At 27.9% G+C, this 23,988-nt stretch overlaps 1 protein-coding gene across 1 annotated transcript in view; it reads left to right on the top strand.

The window, feature by feature from the left end:
- Window positions 1-23,924, top strand: part of LOC122508841 — a 73,717-nt gene extending 49,793 nt beyond the window's left edge. Inside the window, exons 3-4 of the mRNA XM_043622418.1 lie at window positions 15,620-15,799; window positions 23,055-23,924. Of these exons, the coding sequence (XP_043478353.1) occupies window positions 15,620-15,799; window positions 23,055-23,437 (563 nt within the window). The 3' untranslated portion in view covers window positions 23,438-23,924. The remainder of the gene's footprint in view (window positions 1-15,619; window positions 15,800-23,054) is intronic.
- Window positions 23,925-23,988: the final 64 nt, after the last annotated feature.

The raw sequence follows: 23,988 nt of genomic DNA, 5'->3' as shown, positions 1-23,988 counted from the left end.
CGCCTCGGCAGGCACGCGACCCCGCGAGAGCTAACCACTATGCTACGCTCGCATGGAACTCTCAAATCTTAAATGCTTTCAAGTCTCACTAGCTGAAATAAAAATTGTAAAATTACTACGCGGCAATAGGCAATTTGGAAATACGAACTGATGTAATACCGGTATATTTTCAATACTTTACTGAATGTGTATTTATGAATATTTCAATATTTTGTTTAAAAAAAAATGTTATATTTTTATTATTATGTTTTTTAATATTTTATTACATAATATATCGAATAGTATGAACATAACTTCACTGCAAAACAATTTATAACATATAAGTAATAGTATTAAATTGAATAAAATTTTAATGCACAACACATTTTTTTAATTATTTAATTTGCAGAAAAGTGTCAATAAATAATTACTTAATATATTGTTTAAATTAAAAAGAGATTATTAATTAATTAATAATAAATTAATTAATAATAATCTCTTTTTAGGGTTCCGTACACCTACGGTGTATCGGCGGAACCCTATTGGTGAGACTCTGTTGTCCGTAGCCAAATCGTGTCCCCCCCCCCCTAGCGGCTAAACTATTTGACCTAGAGAGCTCAAATTTGGTACAGATACGTATTTTCACACGTAGATTACAGGAAAAATATAGAGAATGTGTTTGGAGATGATGGTCATAGCGTTGTCAAGGAAATAACAAGATTTTTGGCCAAAAATGCATAAAAAGTGACCATTCCCCCCCCCCCCCCCTTAACTTCTAAACTATTCAACATGGAGGGCTAAAATTTAACATACTGGTGTATTTTATCGTGAATATTACAGGAAAAATATAGAGAACTTGCTATGTACCCAGGAGGAAAAGTCGGACGAATGTCGGATTATACAACCGCCTGGGATCCGCGCCCGTACGGACCGCCAGCACCGATGGTCTGTACCGATTCGGATCCTAAAATGCAACCGGCGCGGAACAGATTAGGCTCCGACTTTTGGATCCGCCTTTCTACTTTCGTCAGTACTGGCGCGGTACTGGATTTGTTCCGCCTGCAGATTTCATTCTTCTACGCGCGTCGGAAGAATGACGGATGTTAGGTCTGTACTGGCTCGGTGCTGGGGCGGATTAGACTGTGGATCTCGTCATTTATTGTTATAGTTTACATTATCAGTATAATCATAAATTTATTTTATTATTATAATTAATTATTACAATAACTAATTGCATTTATTATAATATTATTATTAGTTAACCAATAAATAAATTAATAGTATTCATGCAAAGGAAGAATATAAGAAACTTAATTTTTTCATTATATATATAAAAATCCAACTTTATTAATGTGCAATTAAATAAATAATTTTTAATAAATAATATATTAATTTGAAAGAAGTAAAATATATTTAACTTGAAAGAAAATGTGATCAATATATTATAATGCCTACAATAAATAACATATTAAATACAATATATAAAAAAGAGTTTATTATTAATTAATTAATAATCTCTTTTTAATTTAAACAATATATTAAGTAATTGTTTATTGACACTTTTCTGCAAATTAAATAATTAAAAAAATGTGTTGTGCATTAAAATTTTATTCAATTTAATACTATTACTTATATGTTATAAATTGTTTTGCAGTGAAGTTATGTTCATATTATTCGATATATTATGTAATAAAATATTAAAAAACATAATAATAAAAATATAACATTTTTTTTTAAACGAAATATTGAAATATTCATAAATACACATTCAGTAAAGTATTGAAAATATACCGGTATTACATCAGTCCGTATTTGAAAATTGTTTATTGCCGCGTAGTAATTTTACAATTTTTATTTCAGCTAGTGAGACTTGAAAGCATTTAAGGTTTGAGAGTTCCATACGAGCGTAGCATAGTGGTTAGCGTGCGAGATTTCGGTGCGTAAATATTCGGTTAGGCGTAGGTTCGTACCCCCAAGCGTTAGGATTTTTCAAATGTGTATGTAATAAAAAATTGCGTTTAAGTGTATAAAGAAATAAAAAAATGTGTAAAGTGAACTGTCAATGAATTGTCATCAGTATTTATCTTTTGCAATTAATTATTATTTTTTATTGATATTTGTTGAAATTATCATTTTGATCCGAGCCGGTTGTCAGGCGGTAGAATGCCAGCATTGCCAGCGCACATCTGGCTAAGGAAATGAAAGATCCGCAGTCGGTACAGTGCCGGGTCCCAGCCGGTTGAATTATACACAGAACGGCTCTTCGCGGCCGGTTACCGGGCGGTAGAATGCCAGTTCCGAGACGGATGGCCAGCCAGCTCCTGGCCAAGTCATCTTTTGGTAGAATATCAGTTCTCGGGCGGTAGGCAGGCGGTTCCCAGCCAGTACCACTACTCCGGCGTCGGTACAGGCGAGGATCCGCGCCGGTTGCAAATTTCCCACTGGGTATTAATGTCCATAGCGTTGTCAAGGAAAAACTAAAAAAAATTTTGAAATTTTTTTTTTTCTAATTTCTACATTATTTGATCTAATTAACTAAAAATGGGTTTATTAGTCTATTTTTACAGTCTGATCACAAAAAATATATTTAAAAATCTAAAAAAAAAAATTAAAAAAAATTTTTTTTTTTAGATTTTTTAAGAAAAAATTTTTTTTTACATTTTTTAAAAATTTTTTACAAAACTTTAAAAATAAAACAATTAAAACAGCAAAAAATTTTGTTCCTCTACTTATTATTGTTTACAATATTAGATATATACAATACTTTAATTTTTTTATTTATTTTTTTTATCAAATGATATTAATATATTTTTTTAATTGTTTATTTTAATTCTACCAATTACCGATAAATGTTGCAAGTATTGTTTTATTATTTGTGTACGGAACCCGCCATTGCAGTGCGAGTTCAACTCGCACTTGTCCAATTTTTTTTATATATTGTATTTAATATGTTATTTATTGCAGGCATTATAATATATTGATCACATTTTCTTTCAAGTTAAATATATTTTACTTCTTTCAAATTAATATATTATTTATTAAAAATTATTTATTTAATTGCACATTAATAAAGTTGGATTTTTATATATATAATGAAAAAATTAAGTTTCTTATATTCTTCCTTTGCATGAATATTATTAATTTATTTATTGGTTAACTAATAATAATATTATAATAAATGCAATTAGTTATTGTAATAATTAATTATAATAATAAAATAAATTTATGATTATACTGATAATGTAAACTATAACAATAAATGACGAGATCCGCAGTCGGATCCGCCCCAGCACCGAGCCAGTACAGACCTAACATCCGTCATTCTTCCGACGCGCGTAGAAGAATGAAATCTGCAGGCGGAACAAATCCAGTACCGCGCCAGTACTGACGAAAGTAGAAAGGCGGATCCAAAAGTCGGAGCCTAATCTGTTCCGCGCCGGTTGCATTTTAGGATCCGAATCGGTACAGACCATCGGTGCTGGCGGTCCGTACGGGCGCGGATCCCAGGCGGTTGTATAATCCGACATTCGTCCGACTTTTCCTTCTGGGTACGTGATTTGTAAATATATATCAAATGTATGATTAAAAACATGTAGGACCTTCCGGCAGGACGCGCCTCTTACATAATTTATTAAATATATTAACAAATATTGTTATTATATGTTATTTTGAGCTTAAACAAGAAATTCATTTAGATTTTGAAAAAATTGTCATTTTTAATGCTTTACAAATATTTGAATAACTTATAAAATAGTAAACGTTTTCTAAAGCTTCTCTTCTTAATTTAAAGGTCATTTTCAACAATATGAGAATTACTTCAGGTATTAACGTGTATTCTTTGCTTAGAAATTGTAAGCAAAGCAAAGGTAGGATAGCCAAATTAGAACAAAATAATAATAAATAGCACAGCATTTCAAAAAAAATTTTGAACTAAGAAAATAAAAACAATCCTCCAAAATTTACCCATCGTTTTAACAAGCAAAAATAAATCACCTCCACTAAGATGAGACAAAATGTCAAAAATTCGAAAAAGTTTTTTAAAAAATTAGGTTTTTCAAAAGTTATCGTCGGACAGACAGACAGACCTACAGACAGACGTAATCGCCGGACCTTGTTTTTTGGATTCAGGGCACCTCAAAACGCAAAGATTTCATAAAATTAGCAAATAGTATATTGAGCAACAAGGAACGTAAAGGCAGCCTTTAAATCCCGTGTTACTTACGATATTTTTTATTCCAAAGGTACAAAAGTGGCGATTTAAGATAGCAGACGACAGGGAGTAAAAATCATTCACTTGTTCGACTTGTATGAAAATGGCGGCCTTTTTTTCCATGAGCAAAAATAACGCATGGGACTAGCTGTTTTTTTGCCCATCGGAAAAAAAGGTCGCCATTTTCATTCTAGTGGACAAATGAATGGCTTTTAGTTCCTGTTGGCTGCTATCTAAAAGCGCCTAATTTGTGCCTGAGGTATAAAAAGTCAATTTTTCACCAAATCTAATACCTCCTCATGTAATGAGAATGTAAAAAACCATTTCCAACAAGATAGGACCATAAATTAAAATGTAAAAAAGGGTCAGACCAGCCAAACTGTATAAAAGAAATTTCATTGATTTTCTAAAATGTTAAAACTTTTATGAATATATTTTAGTTATAACATTTTAGAAAATCAATAAAGAAATTTTAACCCAGTTGAGCTAGCCTGACCCAAAAACTTAAAAAAAAATTAATTTTCTATGAAAAAATGTTGTAGAGAAAAGTTGTTTGTATTTTTCTAATCTAAAGTAATATAAAGTTAAAAATAATGAAATTTGAAAAAATTGAATTTTTAAAGTTTTGAAACTACTGTAGTTTGCGTAGTTTTCGACGAAAATGTCTGGCTAACGAACTCGATCTGTATTTTAACACTAACTTTGTGCATGCAAAGTTGCAAGTTGATGCAATAAGTTTTTCAAGTGTTATCGTAGGGACACTATCCCGTGCAGAAAATGCCCCACTTTGCCCTATTTAAAACAGGGTTGTGGTCGGGGCCTCGACAGTTTTCCCTATTAAAATTTTTTTTTTAATAAAGTTTTTAGAATTCCTTTTTGTTGTAGAAGCTATTAACAATGAAAGGCAATCATTATTTTAGTTATTTAATAATTTTTTTATTTTAGGGGTTTGACTAGAATTCCTGGCCAAAACCCCAAGTGAGGTGTTCACTAGATATAAAATAGGGCTCTGATCAGGGCCTCGACAGTTTTCCTCGTTTTAAAAGCATGTAAATAAATTTAATTTTTTAAAATTAACTTTTTTAAAACCGTTATATTTAAGTTAAAAAAGCGTGTTCCTTTAAAACACTTTACAAAATAATTATGGTAATATATTTAAAAAACGAAAATACATATAATTTTTTTTCTTTAAGTACAATATTATAATAAAGTTTATTTATTAATATAATAACAACTAAATTATAAATAACGAATAATAATAGTTATTAAATAATTAATTATTATACATTTATTTAAAAATAAAAATTATGAATTTAAAAAATAATAATTCATAAACAATTATTAATAAATTATACTTAATGAATTTTAATAATAATAATTATTTTATATTATATTAGCTTAAAGTGAGAAAATTATTCGGAGAGATTGTTAAATTTAACACCTTCAATATTTAATAACTATTTTTTAAACATAATTAATAAATTTGAATAAAATATTTATTAAATAAATATTAATTATTACTTATACATTTGAAAACAAAAATTATAACATTTATTAATATTATAAAATTAAGGAGGCAGAAAGGAGCGACAACCTCCAAAAGAAAAATGAATTAATCATAAAACCAAAAATTATATTTTTCAAAAATTTTTAAGTTTTTCTATTCTTGAAATTATATTATTTTTATCATTTTCACTTTTAAATTAGTCAAAATGACTATAATACCTTATTATGTTATGTATAAATATGTTGTATATATAATGAATATGTTCATTATGTTTCTAATATAATAATATTTTTAATTACAGTAATTTTATTGTAATTTCTTTTGAATAAAATTAGCCTCACAAAATAGAGCAATTTTTAGAAAAACTGACGAGGCCCTGACCAGTTTTTCCCTAAGTAGGGCATTGGTCGGGAACAGCGTCACACACTAGTCGGGCACTGGTCAGTTTCTCTACCCAGAGCCACACCAGAGATCGGGAAAACTGTCCAGTACCCTATCAGGCCCACATTTTAATTTCTGCACGGGATTGCGTCTACAGACAGACACACAGACAGACGGACTCGCCGGACCATGTTTTTCGGGTTCAGGGGACCTCAAAACGTAAAGATTTCATAAAATTAGCAAAAGTCAATTTTCGACCAAAACTAATACTTTCTCATGTGATGAGAATGTAATAAAAATTAGTTTTTTGGAAATAACTCGAAAAGTTTAGGTTTTGGCAAAAAGTTGTCAACAGCAAAGTTGTAGATGATGTAAAACCGAGAAAAAAAGTCTCCGGTAGCAAAATCGCATATGCAATAATGTCGGAGATAATGGAGTCGGAATATTGAATTTTTTTCAAAAAAGCGCACAAAAAATATAAATAGAGAGTAATTTTTCCGAAAATTAAGACTTTTTTGTGTACAATTATGTTTTTCGAGTATTTTAGGGTGAGAATATGTCAAAATCAATTATCTGACTTTTATTCCTTTCAAAAAATTCGATTTACAGTGTTATTTTAAGATTTTTTTAGTTTTTTTTGACCATTTAAGAGACTATAACTTCGAAAATTGAATTTTTATGAAAAAATGTTGTAGACAAAAGTTGTTTGTATTTTCCTAATCTAAAATAATATAAAGTTAAAAATTCTGAAATTTGAAAAAATTGAGTTTTCAAAATTTTGAAACTACCGTAGTTTTTGTAGTTTTTAACGAAAATGGCTGGTTAACGAACTTAACCTTCATTTTTACACCAACTTTAAGTGTGTTAAATTTAAAAACGATCAGATAAGATTTTCAAAAGTTATTGTGTCAACAACATTTTGGTCTACAGACGGACATACATACATACATACATACAGACAGACGGACACACAGACAGACGGACCATGTTTTTCGGGTTCAGGGGACCTCAAAACGTAAAGATTTCATAAAATTAGCAAAAGTCAATTTTCGACCAAAACTAATACTTTCTCATGTGATGAGAATGTAATAATTATACAAGTTACACATATTAATTATATTATTACTTTATGGTACATTCAATATATTTTTCGATTTACCTATCGCAATTTTATTTACATTAATTTAAAATTTCTAACGCTTGGAGATTCGAACCTACACTTATCTAACATTATATCGCACCGAAGTCGAATACTTAATAGAATTTATGAAGTGCCACGAAAAGAAATGACAAGAAACTAACACATTAGTGTTAATTTTAATATTGAAACAAGATAACTAATAATACTAGTAAATTTGTAAAACCAAATTGACTGCAGAATTAAATATTTTATTCACCATAACTAAATGACTAAAAATTTTTTTACAAAGATATGAATAAAAAAAGCGTGAAAAACAGGAACTTTTGAGTGATTTTTACTAAAGGACACTTTAACTCTATAAATTTCATAGAAAAAATGGTAGGAGAAATCTGAAAAAATTCATCAACATTCCTTAATATCTACTTTCAACATAATTATTTACAAATTGTTTTTTAAAAAATTTGAAACAATTGTCTACATATTTATTATTAAGGAGAAGTGCAATTTTGGCTTGTAATTGTGCTAGAAACTTCAAACAAAATTTAAAATTTTTTTAATAAATTTTTTATTCTAAATTTAATAAAAGAATTATTGTACAAGTGTAAATTTCTTTTATATTAACAATTCTTTTTTTCAGAACTTTTTTTCCTTTGCATACAAAGAGGGCAATAAGTTTCAATAACACCCTTAAACTTCTGGAAGGATTGCTATCCAGCGTAGCCTTTTTTTTGTATGGCACCTGAAAATAGGAAAAATGACATAGCCATAAACGAGACAGTACTACCTGAGTTTTCGGAGGGTATATCAATTACTTTTCCCTATTGAGTGACTTTTAAAAAAAATTTTAAAAAAGAATTGTTAATATAAAAGAAATTTACGCTTGTACAATAATTTTTTTATTAAATTTAGAATAAAAAATTTATTTAAAAAATTTTAAATTTTGTTTGAAGTTTCTATCACAATTACAAGCCAAAATTGAGGGCCTGCATACAATAACAACCGCTGCGCTTGATTGTAGGGGATAATACCAGCCAGACAGCAGTGAGAGCCTCTGGGCCGTTCACTGCTATCTGCCCAGTAAGAAATGAGAAATTGAAAAGTATTAAAAAGATTCTATTCTTTTCAATGCCATTTCTGTCCAATACTTTTCTATCCAGTGAGAGCAATATGAAAAGTAACGATATCAATCCTCTTGAATACCCATTAAGAAAGCAAAGATTAAGAAGCATTAAAAAAATTCTATCCTTTTGAATACCATTTCTGTCCTATGCTTCTGAATTCCGCGACAGTAGTATAATAATATAATACTAATATTGTTGACATTGCACAGAATGTTCAATTACTTTCAAATAACTGCACTCATGAATTTATTTGCTATTTTAAAAAGGAATAATTATTAATTTATCAGTTTCTTAACTGAAAAAACTGAAACCCTCTTTAAGAGGGTTAAAAGTGTTTAAATGTCTCTGAAATTTTTAGGTTATGATTTATTGTCTTATAGAATAACGGCCCTGACTCGTTTAACTGACGTAAAATTGGTAAACAATCAATTTTTCAGCAAGTTTTTCTTTGAACACAAACACTTTTACAAAATCTGCCAATGTATGTATCTTATAAATTATAAAAATCCAGAAGATTGCTTGAATGCATGCAGAAAGGCGGTTCCATAATGAAAACTTGAAAAGTGATGTAATGACAGGCTGTAATAATTTCGGATGGGATTGGAAAGCATTCAGAAAAAAATTTTGTCTTTGTTAACAATTACAACCAAGCGCAGCGGTTGTTATTATGTATGCAGGCCCTCAATTGCACTTCTCGTTAAAAATAAATATGTAAACAATTGTTTCAAACTTTTTAAAAAACAATTTGTAAATATGTTGAAAGTAGATATTAAGGAATGTTGATGAATTTTTTCAGATTTCTCCTACCATTTTTTCTATGAAATTTATAGAGTCAAAGTGTCCTTTAGTAAAAATCACTCAAAAGTTCCTGTTTTTCACGCTTTTTTTATTCATATCTTTGTAAAAAAAATTTTTAGTCATATGTTATGAATGGAAATTATATGAAAAATAAAATGATCTATTTCGTGCATTTTGTTTTGTTTTATAGAGATTTTTTTCTACTGTGTAATATCAATTTTTCTCCAGGGTTAAACATTCTTGAAACACATAGTAGTAAATGCAAAAGTAATCCGGTTGGTTTAAGTGATTCCGCAGCTAATCCGAAACAGTCTGCTTATGGACAGGTTTTTGTCGCTCAGAATTTGTCAGGATAAATTCAAACTCAATGCGGTTTGTGTATAACCAGTGAATCCGGAATTAGTCCGATCTAGTCCGAAGTTAGTCTGATAATACGCAACTTGCAAATGTGAAATTATTAAATCCGGAATTAATCTGGTTTTGGTCAGGTTTTTGTCATACGAAATTATAATTATAGTTTGAATTTATCTGCATTTAATTATTATTATTTATTTGTTATAGGGTTGCTTGAGAACCCATACAAAAGAGTTTGATACATAATACTTAAAAACTAAATACAAAAAAAAAGAATTTTACTCGTAAAAGATGTTACTTAAAATTTCGTAAACATAGTATACCACTTTCTTAGACGAAGCAGGATTTCTATCATTTAACAACTCTAGCCAAGACACTCTCACACATTCCTCATCGTCAGGATTAACAAAATATTTATTCCTAATACCCACCAAAGCCTTACATTGAACAAGGAGATGATATTCATCAGAAATCAGTTTCTGATCTTCGCAATTACATTTTTGTTGTTTAGAGAGTTTAAAACATTTATTTTTTATTATTATTCTACATTGAAAAACATTGAGTAATCTATATTGCGCTAATGCCTTCATGATCTCTAATGGTAATCTTGCCAATAAGTATGGCTGAGTACCGTCATATAAATTTAATTGATTATAAAGCTTAAGGGAGGAGGACTTTTGGAGACTCAATATATCCTCATTAAATAAGAAGTTTTTATATTTTTCCAATAATTTACTTTTAGAAAATTTTAATAATTCAGGTGATAAATTAATCCAGGTCTCGTCCTCCCCTATGCTATCAAAAAATATTCTTTTGACTTGAGAGGCCCAATTATACTTCTCTTCACTCTTGTTACAATCCGACAAAAATTTAAGACGCTCAAAACAGATTCTAGGATATCTCTCAACTTCCATATCATAAATTTTTTCTAACCAATTTAATAACATTTTAAATATTCTTAGAGAGATATGATGACTCCCTGTCTCTATTCTAACCGCATATTATCTGCATTTAATACAAATTGTTTTTAATATACAATTTCAATATTATACCAAAATCATTCCGGATTAAGTCTTTGAATTGGATCGAATATGGATTGTTTTGAATTGGCTGTGGATTGTATATATTTACAAATTCTTATAATAATAAGACTTATTTTCGGACTGTGGTGTTTTGATCAGATATTATTCGGATTGACGCTGACTATTACCGGATTCTTTGCATACAGATTTTGGATTCTTCCATACTTGTTTCGGATTAAATCTTTTAACTGGATTAAGTTCGGATTATTGCGGACTGATTTCGTATTATTTACATATTAATTTCGGATTATTTCGTATTTATTTTAGATGAGTTTTTTGACAGACATAATTTCGGATTGTTGCGTAATAATTAGGGGAAAGGTGTACGAGATGATCCCCTGATGCAAGATGATCCTTTTGAATTTTGGAGAGCCTATTAGCGACACCTTTTAGGCAAATACGGTAATACGTTGCCAATGACATACCTATGAATCAGTCAAACTGTCATGACAACACGCGTCATTAAAAAAACACTATTGGAAAAAATGAAAATTTCATACTTTTGATCTAAGGAAAGATTAATTTTGGGCTTAGATAACTTTTGTTGTAGTAGCTGAAATTCCATGTTTCTTGTACTCACGGCTTCAGTATATCTTCAACTAAGTGTTCTGATTGGTATTATGGAATAACAGAGCTCGTAGGTTAAGTTACGAACAAATTACAAAATAGTGGCATTTGGGGCAAGATGGTCCCTCAATGGGTGTACAAGATTATCCCCCCTGATTCCCATGTATTTCATCTCACCTCAAAGTGAAATTTGTAGTATTAATAAAAAAATCAATTTTTATCGCTTCTTATATGTTTTTATTATGAAAACTAACCTAAAACAAAAAGTTGATATCTACATCTATTTTATTAATTTTCTCGTTGTAGACAATGCCTCGTAATTATAAAATAGGAAAACGAATCGTGGTGAGTGGTCAAAAGCGTTTATGGCCTAAATAAAGTATATTTAACATTGATACATTGTTATTCCTTCAATTTAGACTCTTTTTCCAATAATTGGGGTAAGATAACCCTACGGATCATCTTGCCCATACTATGGGGATCATCTTGGACACCCCGGTGTTCAAGATGATCCTTTTGTAAGGTTTTAGAAAAATTAAATTTAACAGTAAAATATTAATTAGCTGCAAATATTTCAAATCAGAATAGTTAGATAGATTAATTATCTAGCAGTGCGTACAAAAAAAACTCGAATATGTTGATTTTTCTTTGAATAATAGGTTTTTTCCCTTAGGGGGATCATCTCGTACACCTTTCCCCTACGGATTTAATTCATAGACATTTAAGATTACGCCAGACTGATTTTTAGGATTCACAATTTCACTCGGATTGATGTTAGATTAACCCGGATTACTCCGAAATTTTTACCAGGGATATAATATGATTCAGGTTGCCGTCTATTACCAGATTCTTAGCATACATATTTCGGATTGTTTCGTATTTGTTTCGGAATATGATTTTACCACACTAATTCCTAATTGAAGCGGACTAATGTCGGATTCTTTGTGTACAGATTTCGGATTATTTCGTATTTGTTTCGGATTATACCTTTTAGTTGGATTAAATCCGGATTGTTGCAGTCAATTTTCGGATTCTTAGCATAGAGATTTCGGATTGTTTCGTACTTCTTTCGGAATAGGATTTTGCCACACTTAATTTCAAATTGTTGCGGACTAATACCGGATTTCTTGCTTACAGAGTTCGGATTGCTCAGGAAATTTTGCGGATTAAGTTTTTTTAACTAGATTAAACTCGGATTGTTGCGAACTGATTTCGTATTCTTTACATATTAATATCGGATAATTCCGTACTTATTTTATAAGAATTCTTCACCGGTCATAAATTTAGATTGTTGCGGACTAATTACGGACTGAATACGTAGACATTCAGGATTACTCCGGAGTGTTTTCGGATTCCGGTTTTCGTTCGGATTGATATCAGACTACCCAGTAAGAAACGAAAAATTAAAAAGTATTAAAAAGATTATATTCTTTTGAATGCCATTTCTGTCCAATACTTTTCTATCCAGTGAGAGCAATATGAAAAGTAACGATATCAATCCTCTTGAATACCCAGTAAGAAAGCAAAGATTAAGAAGCATTAAAAAAATTTTATCCTTTTGAATACCATTTCTGTCCTATGCTTCTGAATTCCGCAACAGTAGTATTTAGAGCATTGCAGTTTTGACTATAGGAGGCCTTTTCACTCTAAATAAATGTCCGTACTTATGTGACATTCTGTTCATTTTTGTGGTGTCCATAAATAAATATTGTGTTTTTACCCTACATTTGTAAATTTCTACGGAAAAGAAAATTTCAACTTTTCAGTATATTTTCTATGTAAATTTGTATCTAAGAGAATTCATTGCCTAAAAAAAATATTTTTGCAAAATTTAACATTTAGCGCCAGTCTCCCCTATAGTGAAATTTGTAGCTTTTCCAGGTGAATTGTGAATATTTTTTCCTTGTATTATTAATTTTATGATAAAAAGGCTTAATAACAGAATTATAATTAATTTAATTAGCAAAAAATGGATTTAATTAATAATTTTATTATTATTATTTCCTTTATTACTTTTATGATATGATTATTTAAGTATGAATTTCTTTACTACTGTAATTATTTCATTCTACTTATTTTTTAAATATAATTTAATAAATATCATTTTAATTATACAATATAATTAATTTTATTGAAAATAAAAATTTTTCAATTTATTCAGATTGAAATATTGCGTAAAACATTCCTAAAGTTCACAATATTTAAATAAATGCGATTGTAAATAATTTACAATCAACGATTTATAGAAAAGAAGAAAAAAATATTGTTCTCTATCCAAAAAATATGTTTATAAATTTTTGTCGACGACAATTTTTTTTCTACACACAATTTGTTGAAAAGATACAAAAAAATTTTTTGTTTAATTGATATTAAACAAAAAAAAATTTATATTTTCCGTATGATTTTCTAATTGCAATCGTTGATTTTAAACGTTGGATATGAATTTCAGTGATTTGCGTAAGTGAAATTTAATTTTTACAATATTTTAATAACTTATCATAAATAACTTATTGCACTTAAAATGAATTGCTGTATAATAAAATTTTACACCTTCTTTGCATATTTCTTTCCATATTATTTATAATAAATAGTGAATTACAGAATCTTTTTACATTAATAATATTATACGTTGGACGTTTAAAAGATGGATTAATATTTTTAATTTGAAAAAAATCTATTTACTACAAATTAAATGTTATATTGAATTATTTATTATGAGATTTAATAATATATTGTTATATAATTTGTAAATATGTAAATAAATAAATGAATGAGTTAACAACAATTTAGTACATTTAATTTAATATTTTATTTTCAAATATTAATTTCAATTTTGAAATAATTTCAGATTCAAAATTTCTAAAAATTTAATTATTAACTAATTTACTAATTAATTATTATTTACTGGTTTTAAATACTAATAAAATTTTTTGCAGAAATTCAAGTTCTTTGAAAAATGTTATTATATTTTGAAAGATGGAATAAAATTCTTTATAAGAAAAAAATTTCATTTAATACTTCGGAAAAATTTAATTCTTTTCAAAATAATAAAATTATAGCTGTGCAAAATAATTCGAACCGAACTGTTAGAATTTTTTCGCCTAGTTCGAATATTCGACATTCGAGTTACTACAAAATTCGAACCGAACCGAGTTGTGATCGGTTTTGGAACGCTAAAATGTCGAATTCTAAAATTCGACATTTCAGTCGCCTAGTTCGAATGTCGAAAAACCGACATTCGACATTTCGGCGCCCCAAAACCGAACAAAACTCGGTTCGGTTCGAATTTTGCACAGCTCTAAATAAAATTCTTCGTAGAAATTCAATTATTTGAAATTTTTTTGTAAAAATTCTTCATAAGAATTCACTTGTTTTTAATTCAATATTAGTCAAATTCTTACCAAGATTGCAATTATTTTCATAATAAAAAACAGTTCTCGAAGGATTTCAATTATTTTTAAAAATTTCTATAAAACTCTTTAAAAGATTTTTAAATAATATTAAAAATATTTATTTATTTTTAATATTATTTTAGTTAATTTTTTCGTAGGGGAGAGTGGGGCAAACCAGCCATACTAACGGGTTTTTTACTCTTGTGACTAAATGAACCAAACGATTTCATTTTCTATCGTGGCTTATGTTTGAAAGATCATAATTATACTTTATCTTTTATTGTTTAGTTTACAAGTTGTAAACAATAAAGGATACATTTTTCGTAACGCTAAAAATGTTATTTTATTTTTTAACGGTAATGCCCTTTGAATTTCAAACATGATCCGACCTTGACTGTAAGGACCAACCTGGACTACAAATTTTTTTTTTAAATCTTTATAACTTTTTTATTTTAAGACCAATTAATTTACTTTGTACAGAAAAAATATTCCTATTTAACAGGACTTTTTAACAATATACTTCAATTGACCAAATTCATTTTTTTAAAAAAGTTATAAACAAAAGTCAAAAGATGGTCCGACCTTGACTATACTCCCCTATTTAGTGATAAATAGATCAAGTTCGTAAAAGTGTATAACGGAACTAAAAAAAAATTTTTTGCTCCCAGCGTTGCACAAACAAAAGTGAAAACTGACAAATTGAAAAAATGACCTATACTACACATGATTGTTTCAAATTTCTAAACAACACTTTTGACAATTTCGTAGATAATAATTTAATTTAATTTCCTAGATGTTGACACCTAGCCGGTTCGACCCACTCTCCCCTAAGAATTAACTTATTTTTAAATAATTTAATTAAATTTTACGCAAGAAAATTAATTATTTTGAAAAATTTGGATAAATACCTTTATGAGAATTCAATTATTTATTTATTTCAGATTGAAAATTATAAAAGAAATGTTTTTAATCGAAAACAATTTGTTCTTTATGGCCTTTCAACTTTAAAAAAATATTATATTTAATTAATTAAAATATTTTTAATTATTTATCGAATATTATTAAATGAGACACATTTTTCTTGCAGGGCCAAAGGAATTTAACTTTGGAGGACGTAATTATTTCTTCAGTGGTCATGTACCACAGCATTCATCCCAGAGAGTTGACTGGTTAGATGCCAGGAACATCTGCAGAGAATACTGCATGGACCTTGTTTCCATTGAAACACAAGAAGAAAATAATATGGTCTTCAAACTCATCAAGTCAAGTGAGTCAAATTTTTACCATTATTTTTAAAAACTCTCAAAATTTTAACATTTATTTTATAAATAATCATAATTTTATTATTACTTTTATACCAATTAACATAATTTTATATTTATTTTATTAATCTTTTACTATTTTTATTTATTTTTTATTTATTTTATTAATCTTTTTATATATTTTGTTTTATTTTATTAATTTTTTTATTGCAAGAAATAAATTTATTTATTTTATTAAAATTGGATAAGTAAATAATTCTAGACTGAAACTTCTTTCCTTCCTTTTTATCTCGTATATTAACAATTTAGTCTTTTTTTACTCATGAATAATTTCTATTTCTATATTTTTTTATAATCAAATTCAAATCGTTAAGTTTGCCAACCACAAAAGGCCTTTTTCTTCATTTAAATAATCGTTAGAAATTAAGAAATCTCACGAACAAGGTCGTTTGTAAATTTATATAGAGAAACCAGAAACGGAAACTATTCTCATAAAATAAAAAAATAAACTTTCATCTCTTAAAATTTTCGAATAATTTTGCAAAGAGTGAATTTTTATGCACAGATACAAAAATTCAGAGGAAAAAAATTTATTTTACATAAAAAAAATATGAGCAAATTTATTTTTACATTTTAAGAATTTTTTTGTCGATACGGAGAGAGTTAATTTATTTTATCGCTTTGAATATAATATTGCAACATTTGAACAATATTTCTCTAAATTTTCATGAAAAGATATTGAGAATTGAGCGAGATAATGTGATTTTTCTCAGGTGACTCCGAAGAAAGTTGATTTGCGGTGTACGCTGTAACTCGTAACAGAATCATTTAAATTAAAAAAATTAAAGTGCATTTGTCAAAGGATATGTTTCTTGAGGTAACGCTGGAAGGATTTTTTTATTTCTTTATTTTTCGATTTTTTGTAGCATCTATAGAAGCCAAAAAGTCGATTTTTGATATAAAAAATCGACTAATTTGTTATTGTAAAGTTGGTAATTTATTTTTTTAAAGCTCCCAGGGATACCTGAGGAATTATGTGAAGAAGCACTCTGCAAAATTGCAGAACGATTGGTCAAGTAGATTTTGAGATATCGCGTACACCAACTTAAAAAAAGACAAGTTTCAGAAAACTCATAACTCCGTCAATTTTGCTCCGATTGACTTGAAATTTTAATTAACACAATATTTTTGAGATATTATGCAGTCATTTACAAAATTTTTTTTTAAAATGCATAAAAAAATTTTAAGACGTTAGCCCCCCTTCTTAAATAATAAATAAAAAAAAATAATAATAAATTGAAAAAAACAAAAATACCTGTAAAAAGACAAAAGATATGAATAAACTAATTTTTACATAAAAATAGAAAAAAAAATGTAATAAGACAATTATTATTGTCCGTAATTATTTTCTCAATATTCCTTACCTATAACATTGTTTTACAAATAATAAAATATTCTCTTTGCATAAATGAATATTTTAAATACGTATAAATATAAAATTATCACAAAACACACTTTCCATGTTTTTCAATTGAAAATTAAATTAATGAAACAAGCAATTTCTTAGACTTTAAAGATCTTAATCATTTTCTTAAATCAACTTAAACATTAAAAAAAATAAATAAAAAAACGAGAATACTGATCTCAATGAATTTCTATATAAATTCTTCTTTATCTCGTAAGCAACAAAGTAAGGAAAAAAAAAGAAACGCAATTCTAAGAATATTTATCCACGCAATTATTCACTCATCCGTTAGCGTATAATCTTATCAAACAATTTTTCGCACAATTTCATTATAAATTATGAATAATTATTATGCCACCGTGAAGGTGATAGAAGAACTCGAGATGCAGATGAGATCAGAAAAAGTGATTACAAATATATATATTCATGAAAAGTGTGTCTTTTGATATCCCTTAAAGTTGAAAATGTGACGTCAAAATGCAGAGAAGGTTTTTTACAAAAGTGGGTTGAGGCTAGATAGTCACTTTTTTATGTAATGTAACATCTTCTTTATGCGTTAATTTCTTCGTTAATGGAATTCGAAAAGGAAAAGATAAAAAGAAAAAGGAAGAAAGAAAAACAGGAAACAACACAAAACGAAAAAGAAAAGACTTAAAGAAAAAAAAACCAAGAAAAGGAAAAACGAAAAGAAGGAAATAAAACGTAAAAAAGAAAAAAGGAAATACAAACAAAAGAAAAGGAATAAAACGTAAAAAGAAGAGAAAAAATAAAAGAAGAAAAAACCTCAAGGTGAAATCAATTTCACTTATCCAGACGCTGTGACAATTTCATATACACTTTCTCGCAAGGTTAAAGCACGAAGGTGGTTAACCGCTAATTTTTTTATATTTTCATCTTTACTGTTATTAGGGGAAAAATTTCACTATTTCTGATTATGACAATTTTATATTCAAACAAAAAAAAATCGTTAAAAATTTCTTAACTATAACCAGATATTATTAACTAAATTATAAGTAGAAATGTAAATCAGAAACTAATTAAATTTTTTTACCTTTAAATTGGTTGATTTCAAACTAAATTCGAATTTAAAGATTTTTTAGATTAAAATTAAATAGTAAAGCAAATAAACATTCAATTCAATTTTTAACAAATGTCAACTGTCAGTACAAACTTTTGTCAAAAAATACATTTTTTATGTTCCAAAAATTTTCACTATAAAAAAAATAATTATAAAGTTTCTAAACGTAAAATTTATTAAAATCTTTAGAAAATAATTAAATTCTTCTCAGAAATATATTACAATTTTTTTAAATAATTTAATTCATTAAAGGAGTTCTGTATTAAAATATTTAAAATAATTAAACTCTTTCGAAGAACAGATGTAGGTAATAAATGTAATAAGTAATTTTACTATCAAATTTTATTAAAATTATTTATAGAAAATTTAATTTTTCTAAACAATTTTTAAAAAAAAATTTTTTTTTTTTATTAAAATTATTTATAGAAAATTTAATTTTTCTAACCAATTTTTTTTTTTATTTTTTTTCGAGCCCCAGCAGAGTAAGTCCCTCATTTTTTCATGGCTTTAAATTTGTTTTTCAATTATTATTGTTTGGCGGTAACGTCTTGGAGCGGTATTCATAGTCCCGACTTTTTTTTTTTTTTTTTTTCTTAAATGACTTGAAGCTAGGCCAACTGTCAGAACACACATAGTCCCGACTTAAGCAAGGACTTAAGCTTTGCTTGATCAAGTCGGTCTTATTCGATTGAGTCGATCTTAAGACCATATGTATTCATAGTCAAAAATAAGCAACTGCTTGGTAAAGGAAATGAATTGCTTGACCAAGCAAATGCTTAAGATGATCTTATTGAGCGTTCGGCTTTTTCCGTCAATATTCTCTTGTATCTACCAATAAGCGACGGTAGATAGCTTATATTCATTAGAAAAAATGACGCTAATGCACATAAAATATCTTATAATGGAGAGGAGGGGGGTAAAAAAAAACTTAAAAATATGCATAATATTTTAATATTTTTAGGAAAAAAGTTATAAAGTAAAAGGATACAAGAAATGACTACCAGAATGATGAAAAATTGAAATATTCCTATTCCTCACGAAATATTATATTTAGATTCTAAATTTTTCTGTATTAAAAAATAGAAAAAATTATTTTAACTATTATTTTCTAAAAAAATTATTGAGTCAGAATCAGTAAAATTTTACAAAAAATAAGGAGTATTTTTATAATCGAAATGAAAAAAAGCATTTTTATTTGGCCATTGTCTCTAACAAACAAACGACAGAAAAAATTTTGTTTAATAAAAGTTATTGTAAAATGAATTTTTTTGAAACTTTTTATAAAAAAATCTTATTTTTCCTAAAACAATGAACCAAGAGTGCATACAAAAGGGGTGAAACAATTAACTTTCATTTGGAACTACAAAATTTTTAAAAATAGTATTTTTTAATAATTATATTTAATATTAACAGTTTTATTTCCTCATAGGGGTGTCGATTTTCTTAGAACCCTGCTAAAAATAAAATCAGAAATAAAGAGAAAACGTCAGAAATTTTGATGTTTTGTGACTACTTTGACGATTCCTGAAGCTTTTGGTTAATTCTGACTAAAGGATTTTTTATGCTCCTGTTGAATCCTGATGTTTATGGATTGTGATTATTGAGCATTGAAATCTTTTTTTTTATTTACAGCCCCTCACCGAAATATAGCCGGTAAATGTAAAGTACCGTTAAAACTTGAAATTTGTGCGTAGCCCTTTTTTCACAATAGAATTGCGGGTCTATTGTTACGAGGTTCGGGTCTCTAACCTAATTTTTATTGCTCAAAAGTTTTGCAATTTTAAAATTTCAAGTAAAATGAATATAAATTCAAAATCTAGAAATCTCCACAATTACAAATATCTAAAATTTATTATAAAAAACATTTTTTTAAGGAAACTGTAACGTATCTCGAAAACCGTAATTGTTAAATAAAAAAGGATATCATTTTTGAATTTAAGTTCTAAAGGATATACTGCATGCATAATAAGAGCATATATTGTTAGATGAATTCTAAGTCGATGAAAAACAAGTATAATGTTTAAATAAATATGAATATAAACAAATAAAAAGATTTCCCTTCAATTTTATGACGGTCAGTCGACCTTTTTCCAGGTAAAAAAGGGTGTCGACTTTGTATAAAAAACCTGACTACTTTTGAAGCTTTCTGATTAAACATGACTCAAGCCTGACGTTCTGTGGCTGCAAACGTAACAAATGCAGCCTAAAAACGTCAGAGATTCTGACTAAATTTCTGTCGTTTTGTGATTTTATTTTTAGTAGGGAATCAATTATTTTTACAAATTTTCAAGTATAGCGTATATAAATATTTCAACATGGGGAACAAATTCTCCTGATGTATGTGTGTGGATGCATATCGAAATGTTTTTTCAACATTTCGATGAAAAAAGATACTTTTTATTTCTCGTGAAAATTTTATAAATTTTGAACCTTTTTTCTAAATTATTAAATTTTAATTATTATTAAATTGTTTTTAACAAAAAATCTTTTCATTTTTATTATAAATATTTATAAAAAGACAATAAGTAATTGCTTAAGTCATGTAAAACGTTGACTTAAAATCATAACCTCAATTCGTTCAAATAAGTTCACCGGCAATGTCAAATAAGATCATCTTATTTGACTATGAATACTTGTCATTCTTAAGATGGGACTATGCATCTCAAAATCGAAGCATTTACTTTGTCAAGCATATGCTTAAGTTGCGGCTTAAGGCAATGCTTATTGCACGACTATGAATCTAGGTGGCAGCTTAAGTCGCTGCTTAAGAAATAAGTATCGACTATGAATACCGCCCTTGGTTTAGATATCGTTATTTCTTCTGGAATTTGAAACTTGGTCGATGTTGTAGGTTTCTGCTTCACGTGTTTCACACAAATGTTTCGTGAAAAATTCTGGGAAAATTTGAAAATAATTTGTAGCGAAGAATGCATGCCATTTGGACTATTGAGTCAATAAGGCTATGAAAATTTGATGGATGTGGACCTCTGTAGCTCAGTGGAAGAGCAATCAACCGGCAATTGATAAATCCTGGGTTTCGAGCCCCAGCAGAGTTAGTCCCTCATTTTTTCATGGCTTTAAATTTGTTTTTTCAATTTTATTAGAGTTCTTGTTTTTGTTATTGAAAATAATTGAATTCTTTTGAGAGGAATTGAATTTTGGAAAGAATTGAATTGAAATTTAATAACATTATTAATAATAATTAAATTGTTTTAAGGAATTCAATTAAAATTGTATTAAAAATAATTGAATACTTTTGAAAAATTTGATTGAAATTTGGAAAATTAATTGAATGAATTGAATTAGAAATTAAACTGAAATTAAGTTCTTCTTTCCAAAATTCAATAAAAATGTAAAACAAAATTGAATCCTTTCGTGAAATTTTATTAAAAATGTTTTGAAAATAATTGAATTCCTTCAAAGAATCTATATATATATATATATATATATATATATATATATATCTGTGTGTGATTAAATTTAAAATGTCATTTTTGATCCTACTAACTTTGATTTTTCGATGTTGGATTTTGAACTTAACGATACTCTATTTTGGTTGACTAGAATATATGATGGACAAAAATAATAGTGGTCGAGCAGGTGGAAGCAAATTTTAATTTTCACTAGGTGAAAAACGATAGGCAGAAATGATAAGAAATTTTCTGTTTTCGTTTATTCTTTTCTCAAATAAATTCTTACAACTTTAAAAAGTTAAAATATTTCAAATTACAATAATGAATGTTTCAACATGACTTAAAAAATATTTGTAATGAGTTCTGCCATAAATTAATATACTTTTGAAGACCAAAAAAACATATGAACATTGAAAGACACCATTGACATTTTGCTTCATTTCTCAATTTAGAAAAAGAAAGACTTTATTTTTAAGTTAAAGTCGGTGCGGTTTTTAAAGTACGTGTAATACCTGAAAACGAGATACAATAATATTTAAAAAATATTAATATTATGAACAAGTTTTCGATGGGGACACCACTGACATGGTGTGCTCGACAAAGTGATACTTGCTTTCTGCCACTAACCGTACAAGTTATAGATGTGATAGAATGTTGTAATGTTTTTTCTTTAAGAAGCTATACATATCACCAATACTATTAACGCTTAATAAGGCAATTATCTGCACTAGGTTATTTAAATATCAGACATGCTATTCAAAATTTGCGATAATTACTTAAAAATATGAAACTTACGGACAGGCGATTTTGATTTTTTTTCTAGCACTGGATCAAAATTATTCTGCTAGCACAATTACTATATAAAAATATAGACTCTTAGCTGTACAAAATAATTTTTCTGGTACTAAAAATGTGAGAATCAACAATTTTTATTATTAGGTAAAGTTCTGATTTCTTAAGTGCGGACAGGGGACACCACCGACATTTTGCTTCTAATTCTTCTGCAAAATTTTTTCAGAGAATTTCTAGCGACTAAGAATTATTAATTTAAGTAGAAGTGATTAAGAAAATTAATTGACTTCAAAAACTTTTATATATGAACTAGTATTCCAGATTTTTGGGCAGGACATGAAAATGACATTTTAAATTTAATCACCCATATAATATATATATATATATATATATATATAAAATTAGACTTTTATCTGTACATTGCTCAGAACTTTAAATTTCGCACATAATTCGTAACGTCATATTTAGTAACATTTGCTGTTATAATTATAAAATTTCGTTTTACATTACAGATGACGTGCCCTACATCTGGACATCAGGTCGTCTCTGTGACTTCAAGGGCTGCGAAAATCGTCGCGACTTGGAACCAAAGGCAATCAATGGCTGGTTCTGGTCCGCGAACAGAGTTAAATTAACGGCAACAAATCGCATTCCCAACGCTTGGACCTACAATCCATGGTCAAAGACTGGTCACAAGAAACAACCCCAACCCGATAATGCCGAATTCGATATCAATGCCACAACGGAATCCTGCTTATCCGTTCTCAATAACGTCTACAATGACGGAATCGCATGGCACGATGTTGCCTGCTATCATGAAAAACCATTCATCTGCGAAGATTCCGATGAACTTTTGAATTACGTCGCAAGTACAAATCGAGGAATTCGTCTTTAAATTTTTCAAAAAAAAAACAAAAATCTCTTTCCATAATCCGTCGTCTCTTTTATCATCCTTCAAATCTTTTTTTAATTTTTTCTGAATATTTCCTTCTCGTTAAATAAGAAATTCTCAAATATTCGTCTTCTTTTACAATCCATTTTCCAATGATCATTCCGATCTTTCCCAACTCAGTATTTTTAATTTCTTTCAGTATCTCCTTGTTTTTTACCAACAATTTGGTTTTAAGATTCTTTTAAGATTTTTTTTTTATTAGTTAGAAAAATGATCCTTCGTGAGTGATCAGCAAAACCCAACGTGTTCCATAGAAATATTCTCAGAGAGAAGAAAAATTGAGAGAAAAATATATATTTACGTTTATACCTGTAATTACAATAATCGATAAAAAAATTATTGTACTACACATATTTATTGATAAAAAGATGCATTAATTCGTCTTTTCTTTTTGTACAAACAACGAATAAATTGTGACTTAATAGAGAAACGAAAGATATTTTTTACATCACTATAAGAAAGAAATTTGTAATGAAAAAAAGGATTTAGTTCCA

This window comes from Leptopilina heterotoma, unplaced genomic scaffold, assembly GCF_015476425.1.
Source record: "Leptopilina heterotoma isolate Lh14 unplaced genomic scaffold, ASM1547642v1 Lhet_58, whole genome shotgun sequence".
Lineage (NCBI taxonomy): Eukaryota > Metazoa > Arthropoda > Insecta > Hymenoptera > Figitidae > Leptopilina > Leptopilina heterotoma.
This window is presented reverse-complemented; position numbering and strand designations above follow the sequence as displayed.